The 20,103-nt window shown below is 45.5% G+C and overlaps 1 protein-coding gene across 3 annotated transcripts in view; it reads left to right on the plus strand.

Annotated features, from left to right (window-relative positions):
* Positions 1–20,103, plus strand: part of PLCB1 (phospholipase C beta 1) — an 808,463-nt gene that overhangs the window by 569,053 nt on the left and 219,307 nt on the right. For 2 of the 3 annotated variants that reach the window (XM_088478043.1, XM_088478041.1), the window contains exons 13-14: positions 11,404–11,488; positions 13,332–13,509. In XM_088478043.1, the coding sequence (XP_088334169.1) occupies positions 11,404–11,488; positions 13,332–13,509 (263 nt within the window). The remainder of the gene's footprint in view (positions 1–11,403; positions 11,489–13,331; positions 13,510–20,103) is intronic. The other variant, XM_088478042.1, reaches the window with a different exon arrangement.

Raw genomic sequence — 20,103 nt, forward strand, 5'->3', positions numbered from 1 at the left:
GGTGGAATGATGAATTCCACCTATAATTAGCTAGAACTCCATGAGAGTTTTAAAGCTAATTATCTCCAGAGAATTTTAATGTTTAATGAATAGGCCCCTTAATCATCATTCTGCAAACAGCGGCTATAAGTATCACTTTGTGTTGTGCTTCCCAGTGTTCTTTTGACCTCCAGTTTTCTTGATGGTTTTCGGATTGTTCTTACAAGGTTTCCATGTTGTCAGACAGAACTTGTTACCGGCATCTAGTCTGTGAAAACATACAGTATATTTATTCCATCTGTGCTATTCTTCACATGACATACCTGGGCAGGAGTATTTTAGCAAATCATGCATTGTATTTTACATTTCACTAATGCATGCTTCTGTTCATAATACCCAATGTACAGTATTCTCTATTCTATTAATTTGTTATATCTCTATGGGGGAGAGATATCAAATCTTCAAGCGGGATAGAATAGAGAAGTTTCCCATAGCAACCATACTTTACTACTCTCCTGGAAATTTCGGGAGATTGCTAATGTTTTTGGGTGTCCCTCGCACCCTTAGAAGAGTGTCCTGATCTCCCACATCCCGCCCACTTCCTAGTGAAGCCAGCAGAATGGGAGATAATACTGAGAATTGTGTTCCATGTGGTGGAAGCGGCAATAAAATGACGCAAATCGCGTCATTTTTGCTTCGCCTCTTACTCATGCATCCACGAATCATGGCATTTTACTGTGACGGGTGTGGGGCTCGTACATCCCTAGGCCCCATCCTGTCATGGTAAAATGCCCCGAAGTAGCCAGCTTCATCTCCTTTCCCTGGAGAGGAGATAATATATTGGCACGTATGTAACAACCAATCAGCCTCTGTTAGATAAATAACAGTTAGGAGCTGATTGGTTGCTATGCGCAACATCTCCACTTTATCTCTCTCAAAAGCTTGATACATCTCCCCTTCTGTGTTTTTATTCTGCAATTGAAAAGTGCCTTGAGCACATATGGGGTAATAAATTTACCTGTAATACAATTGAGCAGCTTCATCGTTATGCAGTCAGAAAGCCGACAGCCGAAATGCTGACCGCCGGCTTCTCGACTGTCATATCCCGGCAAGGTACTAATGACTGTCATATCTCGGCATAGGGGTACCCTGGGAGGGTTAGGGTTAGCCTAGGGCAGGGACGGGAAACCTTAGGCCCGGGGGTAATATAAGGCCCGCGGAATCATTTGGTCTGGCCCTCTGAGCTGTTTACTGCTAGCCTCATCTGGCTAGCAGGGGGCCTAGAATGGCACCCTACAGCCAGAATCTATGCAGCAGTGCCGCCTGGAGTATCCTTAGGACGCTTCACACGGTCACACCGCTGCCCTTACAGCTCCCTGTAGCATTCTCCGGATGGTCCGGGCATTGCTGTAAACACCAACGATTGTGGCTCCGCCCCTGTGTGATGTCACACGAAGGGGCGTGGCCTGCACCAGGCTCACAGATAATGATATATATATCAAAATGGCCCTTGGCAGAAAAAAGGTTCCCCACCCCTGGCCTAGGGGAAGGGGGTGTTAGGGTTAGGCACCCCTGGGGGAGGTTAGGGTTAGGCACTTGGGGGGCAGGTTAGGGTTAGCACCCCTAAAGGAGGGTTAGGGCTAGGCAGGGCCGGCCCGCCCATTACGCCGACTACGCAGGTGTGTAGGGCGTCAGCCATCAGAGGGCGCTTGGATTAGCCACCAGGCTACAACTCAATCCCTAGCACGGCCTCATTCCTTCCCGTCCCCTCCCCTCGCCGCACTCCTTCCCGCAATACCTCCCACCTAGCCCCCCGCCACCACACTCCTTCCCCCCCTTCGGGCCGCAACAGGGAGGTCCATTTGCCAGGCGCCCGCTGAGTGTGTTACCAGCGGGCGCCTGGCTCCTATTCAAACCCCCGGCGGCTGCCGGAGGATGGAGCTCCCGCCGTCTTCCGGGTCCCGCAGGGTACTATGGGAGTGATGTCATAACGTCACTCCCATAGTGCCGAGGAGCGGATGGAGCTCAGGAGTGAGCTCCGTCTTCCGGGTCCCGCAGTGCACTATGGGAGTGACGTAATGACGTCACTCCCATAGTGCCGAGGAGCGGACGCCTGGGATGGGCGGCAGCAGCACTGGAGCGGGGATAAAGGTAAGTGTTTGTTGTTTTTTTAGTGTGTGTGTGTGTGCGCGCGGGGGGGGGGGCCTCACTACTGGGGGCAACTACAGGGTGCTCACTACAGGGGGCAACTACAGGGTGCTCACTACTGGGGGCAACTACAGGGTGGTCACTACTGGGGGCACTTTTACAGGGAGCATTACTACTGGGGCATTATTACAGGGGCACTGCTACTGGGGGATAACTACTTGGGGCATTGCTACTGGGGGCACATTTACAGGGCATTACTACTGGGGCACATTTACATGGGCACTACTACTGGGGGCTAACTACTTGGGACATGACTACTGGGGGCACTTTTATAGGGGCCTTACTATTAGGTGCAGTACTACTGGGGCATTATTGCTGGGGCATTTCTAATGGGGGTACCAATACAGGGAGCATTATGTTTGGGGGGCACTAATACAGGGGCAATACTACTGGGGGCATTACTACTGGGGCCACTACTAATGGGGGCATTGAATAAGGGGTACCACTGCTGTGGGCGTTATGTGTAAGTGACACTACTGCTGTGGGCATTGTACAAAGGATACTACTACTGTGGATATTGTATTAGGGGCACTACTACTGTGGGCATTGTGTATAAGGGGCACTAATGTTGGCACTGTGTATAAGAGGCACTACGGTGTGGTGTAGTTTGAATTGGGGATACTATTGTGTGACCACACCCCATTCTTTTGAGACCTCGCCTTTAGCATACCTCCCAACCACCCCAATTATGGCAAGAAAGTGTCCCAGATGAGGGGGGAAATGGTGAATAGATGCCATGCGCAAATATGGGGCGGCGCTCATGATTATGGCTTTTCCCATGAGACCACACCCCTTTCCTTTGTCGGGTGCACACACCTTCAACGCGTGCAAATTCCACCAGGGGGCACCAAAATGTATGTTCGCTTACCGAAAATATTAGGCTCGGAATCTAATCCTGTCGAGCTTCTGGCGTCAGTATTACATCTGCCGGGCTGTCGTCCGCCGGGACATCATACCGATCCCGCTTCATTATCCGAATACAAATTGATTAGAACTTGTCTTGTGAAATCTATGGAACAGTTTAAAGTGAAAGCACTAAAAGCAATACAATTATTATTGCACCTTCTAAAAGCTCATTGATTATTTCATTGTCCAAAAAAATCATATAAATTGCCAAATAACAGGTTGTATAAAGGGAAAACTAAATACACAATTAAAGAGAAAGTAAAGCCACAATTGTACAGGCTCTGTGGAATATATGAAATATTTGGAGTGTTTATGCTTAAGCGAGTACAGTATGCTCTCTCTCCTATGGTATAACATACAATCACCGGGGCCCATAGCCATAGTGATTTGTCTATCTGCTCTATAGGCCACAACTACATACACAGTGAAGACTGCAATTTCAGAGGCAGATTTATCAAGCGTTCTAAAGAGGACAGTTAGAGAAGGTGCCCATACTGTAGCAACCAATCAGATTCCTGCTATCATTTTATAAAATGTACTATATAAATGATAGCTATAACAGAGAGGTTGCTATGGGCAGCACATCCAACTGTCCTATTCAGAAGATTTTATAAATCTCTGCATAGTTCTGTAAGTGAAGGCGCCCAAACAGTGCTTCCTGGGAGATGCACCACCCCCAGCTCCAGCAGTAGTTAAACCATAGAGGGAGATGTATTAAAGTTTGGGGTGAGATAAAGTGAAGAGATATAAAGTACCAACCAATCAGCTCCTAACTGTCATTTTTCAAACACAGCCTGTAAACCTACAGGACCTGTTTGGTTGGTACTTTACCTCTCTCCTCTTTTTCTCTCTCCAAGCTTTGATACATCTCCCCCATTGTCTCTTACTTGTATGCTGTTGGGAGGGAGGTGCATCTCTATCTATACAAACAGACAGGTTGGCAGATTTGCTTTGCAGAAATGCACATTGTGGAGCAGTTGACTACAGTAAATACCAGTGTGACAATTATGTTGAAATTGCAACGACCAACTATGGGCCTGATTCAGAGCTGTACGCTAATGGCACCGCAGCTGCGATTCCGTACACAAATATGCAAAAGTCGCAGCCGCCGGGAGATGTATTGAGTCGCTCACTGGCATCTTTGCAAATCCTAGTATCTGCGTACAAAGACGCAGCATCAATCACTGAGTAACTCTATGGTCGTTCAGAATGGGAACTGAGATGCTGGAGCCATGTTTACTACTGCATATGGGATCGGCGACGCAGGATGTGGCACGCCCCCGAAATGGTCGCGACATGCCTGCGTTTTTAGCCAACACTTCCTGTTACCACCCCCAAACGCTCCCTGACTGTCAATCACTCTATAAATAAATGCTCGTTAACGGTAATGTGCCTTGTTAGGGTTAGGTTTAGGGAGTGTAGCGGGGTTAGGGTTAGGTTATTTTTTGAGGGTGAGGTTAGGGTTAGGCACCCCTAGGGGGGAGGGTTAGGGCTAAGCAAACCCTGGGGGTAGGTTAGGGTTAGGCACCCCCCTGTCAGGGTTAGGTCTAGGGTGCAGGAAAGGGGGGTTAGGTTTAGGCACCCCCGGGGCAAACTTAGGGTTAAGCACCACCCCAGGAGTTTTAGTGTTAGACACCCCTAAAGGAGGGTTAGGGGAGGGAGAGGGGAGGCTTACGGTACTTACCAGCCAGCGTCGGGATCTCCTCCTGTCGGGCTAAAAGTGCATGTAGACAAAAGGGGCAATATTTTATAACACTTCAGATCTCAGTATGTAAAAATCTCTGGAATTCGCAATGACGAAATAAAGTATTTTGGGGAGAAAAATAATCATTCTCATATCACTTGTAAAGGTTTTGAATAAGTTCAATATGTTTCATTTAAAAGGACATATGTCTGCGTGTCTAGTGACTAGTCCCAGAGCATATGACATTTTTTGTCTGAGCGCAAGAAAATAAAAAAGGTTCTAACACTTTCATTTAAATCAATTTCACCCTCCCTGGAAGAAGGTGACCTTACAATGACTAAACTGTATTCTGAAATCATACTGCTCTGTTACAGCCATTACAGATAACACCACAGTATGGGTGTGAAAATTAAGTATTTTATCAACAAGTTCGAAATACATATTAGAAATATTTTCACTGTATTTATAACTAAAGAAATGTGAAAACATAAGTTTGCACTTTGCAGTGAGTTTGTGAGTATATTTACCGATGTGTCTACCTACATCCAGCCTCCTTGCATGTTATACAGCACGCCTAGTCTCCCCATGCCATGGCGAGCTTCTTTCCGTGCCACTTATTTCCCCTGAAATGCGTCTTATTTGCAATGCGCCATGCCTATATTCTGTGTGTGACTGCGGCTGTATCTGCCTGTGAAATGCTACGTTACACTGTCACAGCCGCGTATCATTCTTATCAGCCAAAGCTGCTTGTGCGTCCTTTTCACATCGCTATGCAAATAAGACGCATTTGAAGGGGAAAACACGATCGGCCCTACTGAGTCGCACGGCGCTCACGCGTTATGTGTAATGAGACTTGTAACGCACGGCGGATAGATATGTGGACACATCTGTATAGAATGTTTTAAGTTTGTGTATAAGAAAATATAATGGATCTCGCTGCATTGAAATGGCGCATGTGGGTAATATTTTGGCAAAGACTGAAAACTCAATAAAAAATATAAATAAATACTTTTCAGTTTCGTATGTCTCCCATTTCCTATTTGTATAATCTTCTTCTAGCCACAGAGCAGATTTGGGACTCTCCAGCTCTCCCTCCCTATATCTGGCATACAGCATGCAACATGTTACATCAGTGAACAGATACTGTAGGGCCCAGAAGCAAAAGCAAAGGGCAGTCTGATGATCTGCAGCTAAAATTCGTTGATTAACCATCAGCTAATTCTAGGTACACATCTGGGGGGAAATGCACTAAGGGCTCTATTTATCAACATTATTTTTACTAAAATAATGTGAAAAAGGGTGTTTTCACATTATTTTAGTTTTAGTATCACCTATAGTTATTACAGGGCAATTGGAGTAGAATTCGTAAAATTCTACTCCAACCCCTAGTATCGCTTATTTTTAGTAAAGCAGATCGCATTTCCCATAACTGTAATGGGAAATGTGATCTGACCATAGTTACTAAAAATAAATGTGAAAAAAATACCGGGGAAAGCCCTGTGATAATAACGCCACCTGGAGGTGACGTTATTATCTAACATTATTATCTGCCCTGCTCTAACGGGGAGAGCAGAGCCGGGAGTCGGTCCCAGTAATCAGCTGTGTGGTCTAAACAGACCGCAAGCTGATTACTGTAAAAAAAAAAAGAATAAAAAAATAGTAAAAAAAAAATTTACTTACCTGACTCCAGGGACCGGTGATCGGGCCTCCGGTGATGACTCCCCTCTGGTCAGCTGGTCTCCCACAGTGCACTGCTGCCCGGTCATCAGGTGATCGGGCAGCAGTGCAGTATGGGAGATCACCTGACCAGAGGAATGGAGAACATCACCGGAGGCCCGGAGCATGCAGGTAAGTGTAAGTAAGGGAGAGGGGGGGTCGCGCGGGGGGCCGCGATCGCGGGGGGCGGGGCTTAGCGCCAGGGGCGGGGCTTAGCGCTGGAGGGGGGTAGCAGTGGCGACCGGTCGGCGCATGCGCGGGCACTTAATCACGGTATTTTTTGCGAAAATACCGTGATAAGGCTCCGAAGGGGATTCGCAGGGACAGAGCTTTATCGCAAGCTCTGTCCCTGCAAGGGATTTGTAGTAAATCCCTGTGATATTGCCTGAATTCGCAATGAGCCCTAAGCCTTAAGGCCCCTACACACTAGACGATTTTGTTAACGATTTGGCCGATTCCGATGCATCGGAACCACAAATCGTTAAAATCATCCAGTGTGTATGCACTGTATCGTGCATTACGCGCTCCCGTGGGGTCGTCAGCCTCATCGCCTAATCTTTTGTACATGCATTCGACTGTACAAACTAGTGAATTATCATTCCGATCTGAAAGATAATCGTAAATGAAAACACACAACAAAATGTGCACGATATCGGCTCATCGTTTCGGTGAAATGTCGTGCAGCAGGTCAGATCCTGTCATCCGTTTCGGCCTGTTTTGGAACTGGGTGCTGTGTACACACTCTGAGATTGTCAGACTGGGCAGCCCCAAATCATCTAATTGGCCCAATTATTGCGTACTGTGGGCCTTATTCGCTACGGATCGAGTAACATCGGCCCCTCACGCACAATTACAGCAGGTCTGACCTTACTCAGAGATTGCGACTGTCAGCACACGCACTGAGTGTTCAAACGGACAGGCACGCCTGTGGTTCTCCATCCACTCTCCCGTCACCACACCCAAACACTGACGTCCCATTTCTTGATCTGAGATGGCTTTGTAACTGCGTAAGTGATCACTGTGTGTTCGCAATGCTAACTCACGCACGCGCACTGAGGGGCATACGCATGTGCAGTGCGCTCCATTGGCTGACCTGCGTACACTGTTGCAATTGTGATCCGTAATGAATCAGGCCCTGTGTACCTAGATTAACTTTCCAGTTAGATACTGCTTGATACAGTAAAGTGACATTTAAAAAAAACAAACAGTATATCTTTACCACTATGATCAGGGGCATCTTTAGAAAGGAGGGGGCCCGTGTGCATTCCCCGTCCGGGGCCCCCTCCTCTCTTCCCGGCAGCCGACTGACGCAGCTGGCCGGCCACCGGAGCATTAGTAGACTCAGGGCACTAGAGTGTGTAAAAGTAGGGGCATGGAATCTGCTAGCTAGTGAGAGTGCCGTACAGCAGTACCAGTTACAGAAAGGATCTACATTACCTTAGAATGGGATCAGGTCAAAATTCCCATTGCCATGATGCCGCCGCTTAGAATGTCGGCCCGGCATCCCGAAACACCTGTCACAATCCCGGAGTCGCCATCCCGACTGCCGGCATCCCGTACCCAACCCATTTTAATTGTTACTCATCTTATTGACGTCCTGTTCCCAAATCCTAGCAACCGCGCAACAATTAAATATGTATATATTATTTTATATGTGATGGTCACCCATCTGCTATCCTGCTCCCTGATGGGACAACCCGTCTGTTCATTAATTTGTTGCATTTAACATAGTGCTGTCAAAGAAATCTAGGTTACTTCCTTGCCACTCTCGGGAGTTTTATCTCATATGTCCTCAGTCATCTTTCCAGCAGGACAGTGCGTCGGAGAGACAACAGGAGGGCTTGGGGGCTTAGTCAGAATCTCTCTGCCATTGCACAATTACGCACATCCATCTGTACTCTCCCAGGAAGTCAGTTTAACAGCTATGGATAGTCAGAACTTCCCCGGAGGATTTTATCAGGATGATTTTGCACAGCTGCCTGGCACACAGTCCTGTGTGGTCAGGAGAGAGTGCTCAGCAGTCAGAGGCATGTTTTCTGGTCCCCCAAGCAAAAAGTGTCAGCTTTTATGTAGCACTTACACTCTGCTGGACGAGAGATTAGAAAACCTGCGGGGAACTTGTAAATCGCCTGTTTTGTGTCTGACATGACAGAACGAAAATCAACAACATTTCTTCCTAGTCTAAGACATTTATATACTGTATTTGGAAACAATTATTAGCTGACGCTACATTGTTATCCCAGTGGTTCATGTATAGGAAAGGATTATCAGATATGATAACATTAAGGTCAATTACTATTGTCTTGATTAATGTTCAGCTATGGGCATGATTAAGAGTAGGCTGGGTTTTTGTGATCCTAACGCAGGCTTTAAATTATGGGCACAATACTTCGTCCTTGGCCAATATGTAATACGGATTCAGTATGATTTACGGCCGGCGGTTCAAATCCCGACAGCGGCATCCCGGCAGCAGTGAAAATCCACTAACCTGTTCTCCCCCCTAACCCTAACCCTACCTTAGGGGTGCCTAAACCTAACCTCCCCCCCAAGTGCCTAACACTAAACCCCTCTCTAAGTGCCTGAACCTAACCCCCCTTCCCCGCTGCCTAAACCTAAGTCCCCCGGGGGGGGGTGCCTAACCCTAACCTCCCCCTGGGGGTGCCTATGTCTAACCCTCCCTTCCCCTAGCCTAACCCTCCATCAGCTTCCCGACTGCTTGCCTGTAATACCAGCTAGAGTGCGGCGATTTAGATGAGTAGCCAGCACCATAGCCTAGTGTTGGACATTCTTTTAGCAGGGGATGTCATGCTCATTCTTTACCAGATTTAGGGCCGTATTCAATTAGCGGCGAAAATGGCAGTTTTTCCGCTGTTTTTTTTTTTTTTTTTTTTCACCCAAAATTTCAGCGGTTGTTTTTCTCCAAAGTATGTAACTTTCAGAAAAATGTTGGGGTAATTTATCATTAGGGGGGTGCCCAAAGGGTTCTGAAATCCCCACATTTTTAGTCAAAAAATTGTTTTCCTGGTCCAGGGTGGAGAAAACTTTTCTCCAGTTTTTTTTTTCTCCATTTTCGCCTGTTTGCCATTTCCGCCAGGTTTTTTCGGGCGACATTTCAACGTTTTGTCAAAAAAACGTCCGGTTTCGCCGTTGGCGAAAAAAAACGCAGTTTTTACCGCTAATTGAATATGGCCCTTAGTGATAGCCAGTCCAGGCTATAGCATTGGTGCTGATCATTTATTTTAGGGGGCTTGGCGGGAGCACAGTTTTTTGTTTTATATCTGTATTAGTTTTTTTTATGTATTAGTTTTTTTTATTAATATGTTAGTTTTAAACACAGTACTGTATGAGCTGATGGCCATCATCAAGCAGCACGTATGCTGACACCAAGGCTTAGGTTGGGTACACACTTGCACGATATCAGCCCGATTTGTCGTTTCCAGGCAAATTGAAATGACTAATCGGGCATATCGTGCAGTGTCTATGCCCGATTGCGCGCTCACATGGGTCGCATGTGATATTGTGTGATTGGCCATGCTGTACGACCAATCACACGGTATCGCATGAGATGCAGTACATATTAATGAAGGTCGGAGAAACACATCGTTCTGTCGTACATTAAATCTTTTAATGTGTACCGGCAATCTTGCATGGTCCGGGACGAAGCACGGGTGGTGCAATATTACAGTCCAGAAGCCACACACTGGAATCTAGGAGTCAGTGAGACCATTAAGGAGCTATAAAACTTATTGAGATCTCATATTGACACGGAGTCTGTTGTAGGTGACAGTAGCAGATTTGTGTCTTTTATTTCATAAATCATAAATCTTTTATGAATGTTAATTAGACAAAAAAAATATGGTTTTAATGTAAGTGCCCATAGAGTGAAACCCTGACCCTTTCGCACAATGTTCACCCTCCTCCAAGCCAGAGTCTATAGGCGCCGCGTTACCGCCTGGTGCATCTTTTAGACGCACAATCAGCTGCACCATCGAAACTGGCGACTACCCTATGTCAGGCAGGGGCGCCGAGAGGGGGGGGCGGGTACAGATTACCCGGGCCCGGGCTTTCTGAGGAGCCCGGCGGGGGCCCGCGTCCGGTGCTGCCCCCTCCTCCCTCACAGCAGCCCAGCACACAGCAGTCTCCTATGCCTGTGGGGGGGAGCGATCACCCTGATCGTGCCCCCCCTGGCTTTGGGCCGGGCTGAGGGGGCTCAGAGCGCCCCCAACCCTCCCCTGCGTGCGGCACTGCAAAACTTTTTTTGGGGGGGAAGGGGGCATGGCCACACCTCCCGTGATTAGGGCACACCCCCTGTTATCCGGGCCCGTCGCAGCTCTTGGTGGGCCTGATGTCAGGTGCAGCTTCTCTGTCTGACCATGGCCTCCTGTGTGGGCAGCTGTGCGCCTCTGTACACACCCGCAGTTAGCGACACACCTCCAACACTGCCATAAGACGCAACATCTCTGTGTGTCTATTTAGTCCCCCTGTTACCTCCCAGTCACCGTCCAGCCCCTTACATTTCTCATACTGGTCACCTACATTTGTTTTGCGACTCTGTACAAACAAAATCTGGACACATGCGCGGTTGTGACTCGGATGCACGCGCAGACGAAAAGCCTCGCCCCACTGCGTCCAACATTAACTCAGACTCAGGCCCAGGCTGCTATGACAAATGTTATTAGATCCATCGAGGTTAGAATTACTGATGACTTTTGCTTGAGAAGTCGTTTTTGTGTATGATTCCCTACATTGTACTGAGCCCCATGCCGCTGCCTAGGACGTCTGCCTCAGTCTGTCTAATTGTAGCTACATCCCTGCGTATCACCATTCAAGCCAGTTAGAGATACTTTCAGACAGAACTTTGCAGCATAATGTTTAATATGTAAATGTGTTTTCTATTATGTGTTTTACAGACCAAAGCAACAGGCTAAGATGGCTGAGTACTGCAAACAGATATTCGGGGATGGGCTCCTGACAGAGCCACTAGAAAAGTATCAAGTAAGACCTCATTAATATTCACATCAGCGCTTGTATATATTTAATGTTACAATTAGTCATTTAGAAATTATATCTGCCTATGGAAACATGTAATATGATTAATATACTGTATATATCACTTACATTATCTTTATTTTGTTATTTGCTGTGACGCTTATTAATATTCTTTTATATGGAGCACATAATAAGTACAGTGAGAAACCAATATATGTTTAAACTTCTACAGTTATACTGTATTTGTATTACATATATAGAATATAGAATTGTATATATATATATATATATATATATATATATATATATATATATATATAATACAAATACAGTATAACTGAAGAAGTTTTAACATATATTGGTTTCTTACTGTATATATATAGTTATAGATGTAGATATAACATACAAACACGTAGAACTGCACTTTAAACATAATTTAAAGTCTACTCTATATAATGTACTCTTCTTTCACTTATGTTTGTAGTGTACCAGTTTAATATAGATGCACTGCAAAATGATCTAGCTCTCTATCACCATCTGTTGGTCACAAATGGTACTGTACTAACTGTTATTTATTAACTCTGCTTTTCCAAGGTAAAACAATAACGAGGGGGTTTCCCTATAGAGCTGTGTCCTCATACACTGTGACATCAGTCGCACTTAATATCCCCTCTCAGCGCCCCAGGTCCCGTGTGACTCAGCGTCTTTCTCACTCAATGTGCATCTTATTCGCCTAAATAGAACAACTGGGAGCGACACAACTACTTTACTAGATTACACTGACCGATTTGATGTGCGACATTTGTATCTGTGTACGCCGTATGGCGTATAAACGCAAAGGGCCAAATTCAGTTAGACGGGAAAAGCCGTAATTGTCGAAAAAGTTTCGCCTATTGCCGCTTTTCGCCTGTCCGCGACTTATTTCCTAATTCAGTTCCAGGACTTTTTCGCCTAAGCGGAAACGCAATGCATTGTAATAAGCGAAAAAGGTTCTCCAATGAATAACAGGTGAAGAGAAGAGCAAAATCTTTATTTTGGGGTGCAAACGTGGGGACTGAACTATTGGGACAGCCACCCAAAGGACAAATCAGCCAAAACAAATGCCAAAAAAATCTAAGAACACCCAAAAAACGACATGTCATTTTGGGGGCGTAAAAGTAAAAAGTGGGGGGACAAGCATAAAAAGTAGCGAAATGGGCTTCTTGGGGGGCTGCAAGGAGGGGTCAGGTGTTTTTGGGGTTACAGGTGCAGGCAGCAGGTGGATTTTATGTTTTTTCAAAGTTCACTTTAGAGACATAAAAATATACTAGCACCCATTTTCAAGTACCCCAAATTTTACTGGACTACTTATTTTCACAAAAAAATACAGCTCTATGCCATTCTTCACCACTTTTACAAAGACGCTAATAGCAAGCAATTTACACAACTTAAGTACCCAAAATAGTCTTATTAGGGCTATTAGTACATATCTATATTGTTTCCCTATGTTAGTGCATCTTTTTCTGGGGTACAGACTGAATTCCCCAATTCTTTCAGTACTTTTCGCCTGTTCCGCATTCGCCGCTTTCCGTTTTTGCCTGTTTTGGAATTGAATTAGGCAAAAAGCGGGGACGAGCACGGAATGATTTCCCCTCTGAAACAGGCGAATGAGGCGGAAAGTCGGACAGGCGAAACGTTGCCAACTTTTCGCCTGTAATAGAATACGGCCCTAAGTGTACTGTACAAGGTGTATGAGAACACATCTGTATATTTCCTCCCTCTCTAGTGCCTATGTTTACTCGCCTGCTTTGGATGACAATTTAAAATTGCATTTTCTCTATTCTAAAATGATGCTTCTTTCACGTCATAGCTTGAATCAGGGGTCCCTCTTCCAAGCCCCATGGATCTGAAGTATAAAATCCTAGTGAAGAATAAAAAGAAATCTCACAAGTTGTCTGATGGGAATGCAAAGAAGAAGCTGGCAGAACAGGCGTCCAATGCGTGCAGTGACTCCTCCAGTGTGTTTGAACCATCGTCACCTGGAGCAGGTGGGATAGCAGAGAGTGCGTTGTGTCATGTGTGTCACAGTCTTTCAAACACAACACAGGCTTACAGCTAGTGACAGAGGCCCTGATTCAGAGCCGCACGCTCTGACAGAGCGCTCGCTCTGAATCAGGGCCGTCCTTCCTAATTTTAGAGCGGCCTCCTGGCCGCTCGCATAGCTGTGGGTGACCACCTACAGCTATAGTGAGCGGCCAAAAAGATGGTCGCGATGGTCAAGACCATCGCGACCATCAGGCTTGCGATGAGATCCTTGTGGTAGGGTCTCGTTGCCGCAAGCCCTGGAGTGCTTTCAGCTCTATCAGAGCCGAAGGCACTCCCACTGACATCACTTGTGATGTCAGTGGGGCCGGCCCCAGACGGTAGGCATTCCCATGGGAATGCCTCCGTCTGGGCAGCCACGCCCCCTGCACTCACCATCGACAGAACGCCCCCTTTGGCTGGCGCTATCCGGGTCTCGCGCATGCTCAGCGCTCGCAAGCGGGTCTGAATTAGGCCCAGAGGTTCTAATGAAACATCCCACGTTTGCATGCAAGACTTTGTACAAGAAAATTCTTAACTAGCAGAGATCAAGGGGTCTATTTACTAAGTAGTGTTAGGAGACAGAGTGAAAAGTGATAAGGTGCCAGCCAATCAGCTCCTAACTGTAATTGTTTTTCAAACACAGCCTGTGAGATGGCAGTTAGGAGCTGATTGGCTGGCACCTTATCACTTTTCACTCTGTCTCCTAACACTGCTTAGTAAATAGACCCCCAAGTATTAAAGGATTTCCCCCATTTGTTTGCACTTGTACCACTACAACGTGCTACCATGCGTTGAAATGATCGGATGGGGCATAGCATTTCTCAGCAGCGAGATGTGACGACCTCGAAAGGCCAGGCTGGAGGTTTTAGTTTCTTTCCTGCCTCCTTTATCGTAGTCACACCTGTTAGGTAAGATGCTAGCTCGTATACTTAGGAAATTAGTCCCTCAGACTCCAGGATAAGTCTCCTCATTACTTTAGCGACGGTTTCTCTATCATTTAATGGAACACATGCCCCCTTCCTGACATGACTTTCCCTCCTTTTATTATCATCCAATCACCTTTTCTGAAGGCCCCAGGAAGTAACACAACTGATTCACTGTCATTGGCTGTCAGTCTAGTGCAGGGGTTCCCAACCACGGTTCTCAAGGCACACTAACAGTCCAGGTTTTATGGATATCCATACTTGAGCACAGGTGTCCTAATTAGTACCTCAGTTTTGATTTAACCATCTGTGCTTAAGCATGGATATCACAAAAATCTGGACTGTTAAGGTGCGTATCCACTAGCAGATAGAGGAATGACAGTACGATTACAACATTGTAATTTTACAGTCGTTCCTCATAATGTGCAGTGCTTTCACTGAACAATATGTCGTTCAGTGCAGGCAACCTCCCCCATCCCTGAACATGCTCAATCTGTCGTTATCGGCAGACTGACCGGCATGCTCAGGCGGTGATTGAAGTCGATAACGACCAGCGGGAGCGCACATCGCTGGTCATTTTTGAAATTTTTATGCCCGATTTGTGAACGTTTAATGAGCGATTGAACGTAACGATGTTGTTATCGTTCAATCACTCATTTTAATCGACTAGTGGATACGCAGCTTTAGCATGCCTTGAGGACCGAGGTTGGGAAACACTGGTCTAGGACATCAGTGGCCGTATTTATTAAGCATAGTCAGCATTTACTGAGCAGCCGACTTGGCTGAGGGACAGTCAGGGTACAGTACTGCGACCACTCAGTTGCAGAACTCAAATGCATACAGCAACATTTGCATATGAATCTGTTTCTTCAGACAGATTATTCACAGGAGGTGTAGAAAATGTGACAGATAATTTTTTTAATGAAAGTGTTTCTTTAGCAGAGCTCAAACATTTTCTGCTTTAATAGCTTCTATTTATAACTTTTCAAATACAACATTGATTGCAAGGACACTAAAAGCAAAATACAGATCACACACTCTCGCTCTAAGAGGTAAATTTACTAAGATTCGTATTGGTCCCGATTTGCATTCTCGGGTGAAAATATCACTTTTTTGCAAATCGGGAATTTACTATCATTAAACTCGGGTGATTTGTGGTAGTTTTGGGGTTGAAATCGGGTGGTTTATTGCCGCTAATTCGGCCATTTTTTACAATAGAAATGATATCACTATCGGCTCTATTCGAAAATACTTTTCACTCATTTATGCCTAAATCGGGAATTTACCATTATTCGTTTTGCTCAATTCGGCCGTTTTACACTCAAATCAGGGACTCAATAGCAGTTTTAAATGCACCACCTCCGGAGCTGCGAGTTGCATTCCAACATACACAAATCAGTGTGATTTCTGTATGTTTATGAATGGCTAGTGTGTTGTAAAGGTTAATTTGAAAGAGGTCTCCCCCTAAAACAGAACCAGCCCTGGACTTTTGATAGCCAGTCCTGGTTATCTAAGTACAGGGGAAAAAATGTGTAGGGTCCCCCTGTAATTCCCAGAACCGACACCGGACCCTTTCTAGCGGGGGGCTGATGCCACAGCCAGGGAAGCCCTTTCACCACCACCCCCCCAGCCGCAACATCATTCCTGATCGCTAGCCAACCCAGGCCAGGGATCCCTGGGGAGTTGGGGACCCCCCTCCAATAAATGGGTCCCCCTCTCCAGGGCACCCCTGGCCTAGGCTGATAACCTGGGGCTATCCCCACTACCCCTGGGCAGGGGGTGGCAAGTTGATAGTGTATGTGTGGTGTAAAAAAAGAGAAGTATCAACATTTTCTTTATAGTAGAACTGCAAGTCCCAGCAAGCCTCCCCCGCAGGAGAACCACAAGTACTAGCATGCGGGACATTAAGGGCCCCCTGGTACCTGTAGTTCACCTGTAAAGAAATGTCTAAAAAAAGACACACACACCGTGAAAGTAAAGTTTTATTAGATACACACACACACATTCACCTACATTACCAGTACTGGTCCCCTTGTCCAAAGTAGGCATCCAAGGTCTTCTTAAACAAAAAAATTTAAATCCTGATCCACGCAACAGGTAACAACCAGGATGGTTGTTATTTCCCGATTGAAACGTTCAGACACGGCTTCTGCCTTTGTAGAGCCGTATCTGAGCGTTCATTGGCTGAGAGAGGTCAGCCCCCGCCTTTCTCAACCCATGGACGGCTCCTCCATTGAAGTCAATAGAGAGGCACAGGTTACTAAAGTTCATTCTGCGGTTCCCAGCATTGACTTCAATGGAGGAGCCGTTCATTGGCTAACCTCTCTCAGCCACTGAACACTCAGATACGGCTCTACAAAAGCAGAAGCCGCGTCCAAGCGCTTCATTTGGGAAGTAACAACCATCCTGGATCAGGATCAGTGCGTGGATCAGGATTTAGTTTTTTTTGTTTTAAGAAGACCTTAAATCGGGATTTTGTTTTGTTTGTTTTAAGAAGACTTTGGATGCCTACTTTGGACAAGGGAACCAGTCCTGGTAATGTAGGTGAGTATGTGTGAGTGTGTTTGTATGTAATAAAACTTTACATTCACGGTGTATGTGTCTTGTGTTTTTTTAGACATTTCTTTACAGGTGAACTACAGGTACCAGCGGGCCCTTAATGTCCCGCATCCAAGTACCAGCATGTGGGGGAGGCTTGCTGGGACCTGCAGTTCTACTGTAAAGACAATGTTGATACTTCTCTTTTTTTACACCACAAATACACTATCAACCCGCCACCCTCTGCCCAGGGGTGCCGGGGATAGCCGCGGACTATGAGCCAAGGCCAAGGGTGCCCTGGGGAGGGGGACCCCTTTATTGGGGAGTCCCCAACTCCCCAGGGATCCATGGCCTGGACTGGGTCCAGTGAAAGGGCCTCCCTGGCTGTGGCATCAGCCCCCCGCTGGAAAGGGTCTGGTGCTGGTTCTGGGAATTACAGGGGGATCCTACGCATTTTTTTTTCCTGTAATTCCAGAACCAGGACTGGTTCCCAGAGCCCAGTTCTGGTTGTACTAAGTACAGTGGAACCCTACGCATTTATTTCCCTGAACTTAGACAACCAGGACTGGCTATGGAAAGTCCGGGGCTGGCTCTGTTTAAGGGGGGGACCCCACATAAAAATTTTTCAAACAAATTGCCATTACGATGTAAAAAAAACAAGCAGTCAGCACATATTTCACTGATATGTGCAGGCTGCTTGTTCGGGAGAGAAATTCGGCCGGTTAAATCGGGGCTTCAAAACTGACAAGATCGACCAAATACACCATCAATCAAAACGATCCTGTCAAAACCGAGACCTTGGTAAATTCACGATTTTTTTAAGTGAAAAAAACGGCCGTTTTTGATCGATTCTATCCGAGTTGAAAAACAGGACAAATCGGGACCAAAATGAATCTTAGTAAATTTACCCCTATGAATCCAACATAGAATCGACTGCTTACACATGGTAGAGTCTGCCCATATTTTACTACATTTATATATGTGTATCCCCTTCCTTCCCCCTCATTCCCATTATTTATCACCACTTCTCCCTTTCTCTGTTTCCCCCACAGTCGTTTGCACCCATCCCCCACTCCTAGTTTGCATGTATTATATAGACTAGTACAGTGGAACTGGTTTATGCTGGATCAACTCAGCCCGCCCCTGACCCACAATACTTACCCTGTGACTGGCCCAGCACAGAAGGTTTCTCCTCTCTCCTGGTCAGTATCCATAATGGCAGTGCAGGCGGTTATTGAGGAGGTGTGCGTGTGTGTCACTCCCCCTGCGCATGTCCATATCAGAGCATACTTTGTAGAATTATTATATAAATAATTTTATACAGAAACAGTGAATTATTAGACAGCTTGGGGTAAATTAACTAAAGTTAGTTTTTAGAAGTGGAGATGTTGCCCATAGCAAGCAGCCAATCAGATTCTAGCTATTATTTTAGAAAGTGCTAGTTAAATGTTAAGTAGAATCTGATTGGTTGCTATGGGCAACATCTCAATTTCTAAAAACTCTCACTTTAGTAAATGTACCCCTTGGTCTCAGTGAGTTATCATGAAGTATTAGAGATTCCTCCGAAACCTAAAAAATATCTGTCTAGACGCCCCTACTTGTTCTACAAAGCTGGGGAGGCTAGTCTTCAAAACAGCAACCATTGGTACGGTATTTCAAAGTTAATGAAATGTATTATTTTACTCCAGACTGTGGCTAAAAGACCATACTTCTGTGTGGAGGAATCACAGTGGACAGTAAGGTACTTGCTGACAAATATTGGCTTCCATATCTACCTTATATTTTATTCTCCACTTGGTCCAGAGCGGAGAGGTGTACACTGGGTCCGGCTCAGTTCATACAATAGCCCCCCTCCAGCAGAGCAGCTGGGTTATATGGTTCTGTCTGTGTTCACAAGAAACATATAGCAACTGCACAGAATTATAATATCACAGAAAGACGCATCGTACCAGCCCCTCCGCTGCCCTGGGCATATGTAACCGAAGAATAGGTGTAGTCTGTACAGCAATATAAATTGTGAATGTGGCAGATGATTTGGTATTGAAGCCGTTTTGAACACACTGAATTGGCCAGCTGGCAAAGTTGCCCAATATGTAGTCGTGAACTTTTTTTGTGAAATGTATGATGATCTTGACGGGTAAAACCTAGATATATGATTGTATAGTCTCGCTAAAGATGCCAGGTCGGGTGGTGGAGTGATGTTGAGAGGGATCTAGTGGAAATAGTATTACTTTATCCCGGTAAAACCCAAACTCTGCAAACACCTGAAACAAGGCATCCAGGTGCTCTCCGGCATCTACTAGATGAACCATTGCATAGTCAGCATACAAAATGTTACCTCACTTCTCCTTCCAGCAAGTAATCCCAGGATTATCCCTTCTTGAAACATTCCAGTATAAACCTAATGGGCCATCATTTAATCTCATGCCATAGACACCTTTTTGTGATATCTTTGTTATACAAATGAGTTCCCTCCAACATAAACATTTTTAACTTTTTCCCAATTTAAAAAAAAACATAAGGAGAGATTCAGTGAAGCGTAAGTTTCTGATGGAACCTTGTGCCGCTGCGCCCATAACGATGGAAAACGAGCATAGGTTCCTTGGTTCTGTAGGCCTATGGTGTCTCCCCCAAAGTATCTCCAAGCTCAATGACACTTTTCAGTGACCTCTTTGTGTTGCCTCACTACACTGTACATAATTATTGTAAACTTACTGAGACACAGTATCGTTTTATCTACCTGCTATGCGGAACTCAGTTATTACTAGTGGAAATCATTAACTTGGCGTGTACATTTCCCTACAGTGAAACTACAGAAACCTCAAGAGATTCTTGTTTTTTTTTACTGCACCCAACAAATTATAGTGCAGCTTTTATGGTATAGCAAATGTTGTTTTCTTTTCTTGTTTCTTAATATAGACTTTTCATTTTCAATAAAATAAACCCTAGTATAAATTCTTTTGTTACTGGTAGAAAGGTCAATTCCTACAATATACACACTAAGGCATATAGTGATAGGGTTAACAGTTAATGGCACAGAAAGCTGCCTTGGTAGATATCACAACCTCAAATGTCACCACATTCAGAATTCAAAGA

The sequence above is a fragment of the Taudactylus pleione genome, unplaced genomic scaffold (genome assembly GCF_031769625.1).
Source record: "Taudactylus pleione unplaced genomic scaffold, aTauple2 ptg000206l, whole genome shotgun sequence".
In the NCBI taxonomy this organism is placed as follows: domain Eukaryota; kingdom Metazoa; phylum Chordata; class Amphibia; order Anura; family Myobatrachidae; genus Taudactylus; species Taudactylus pleione.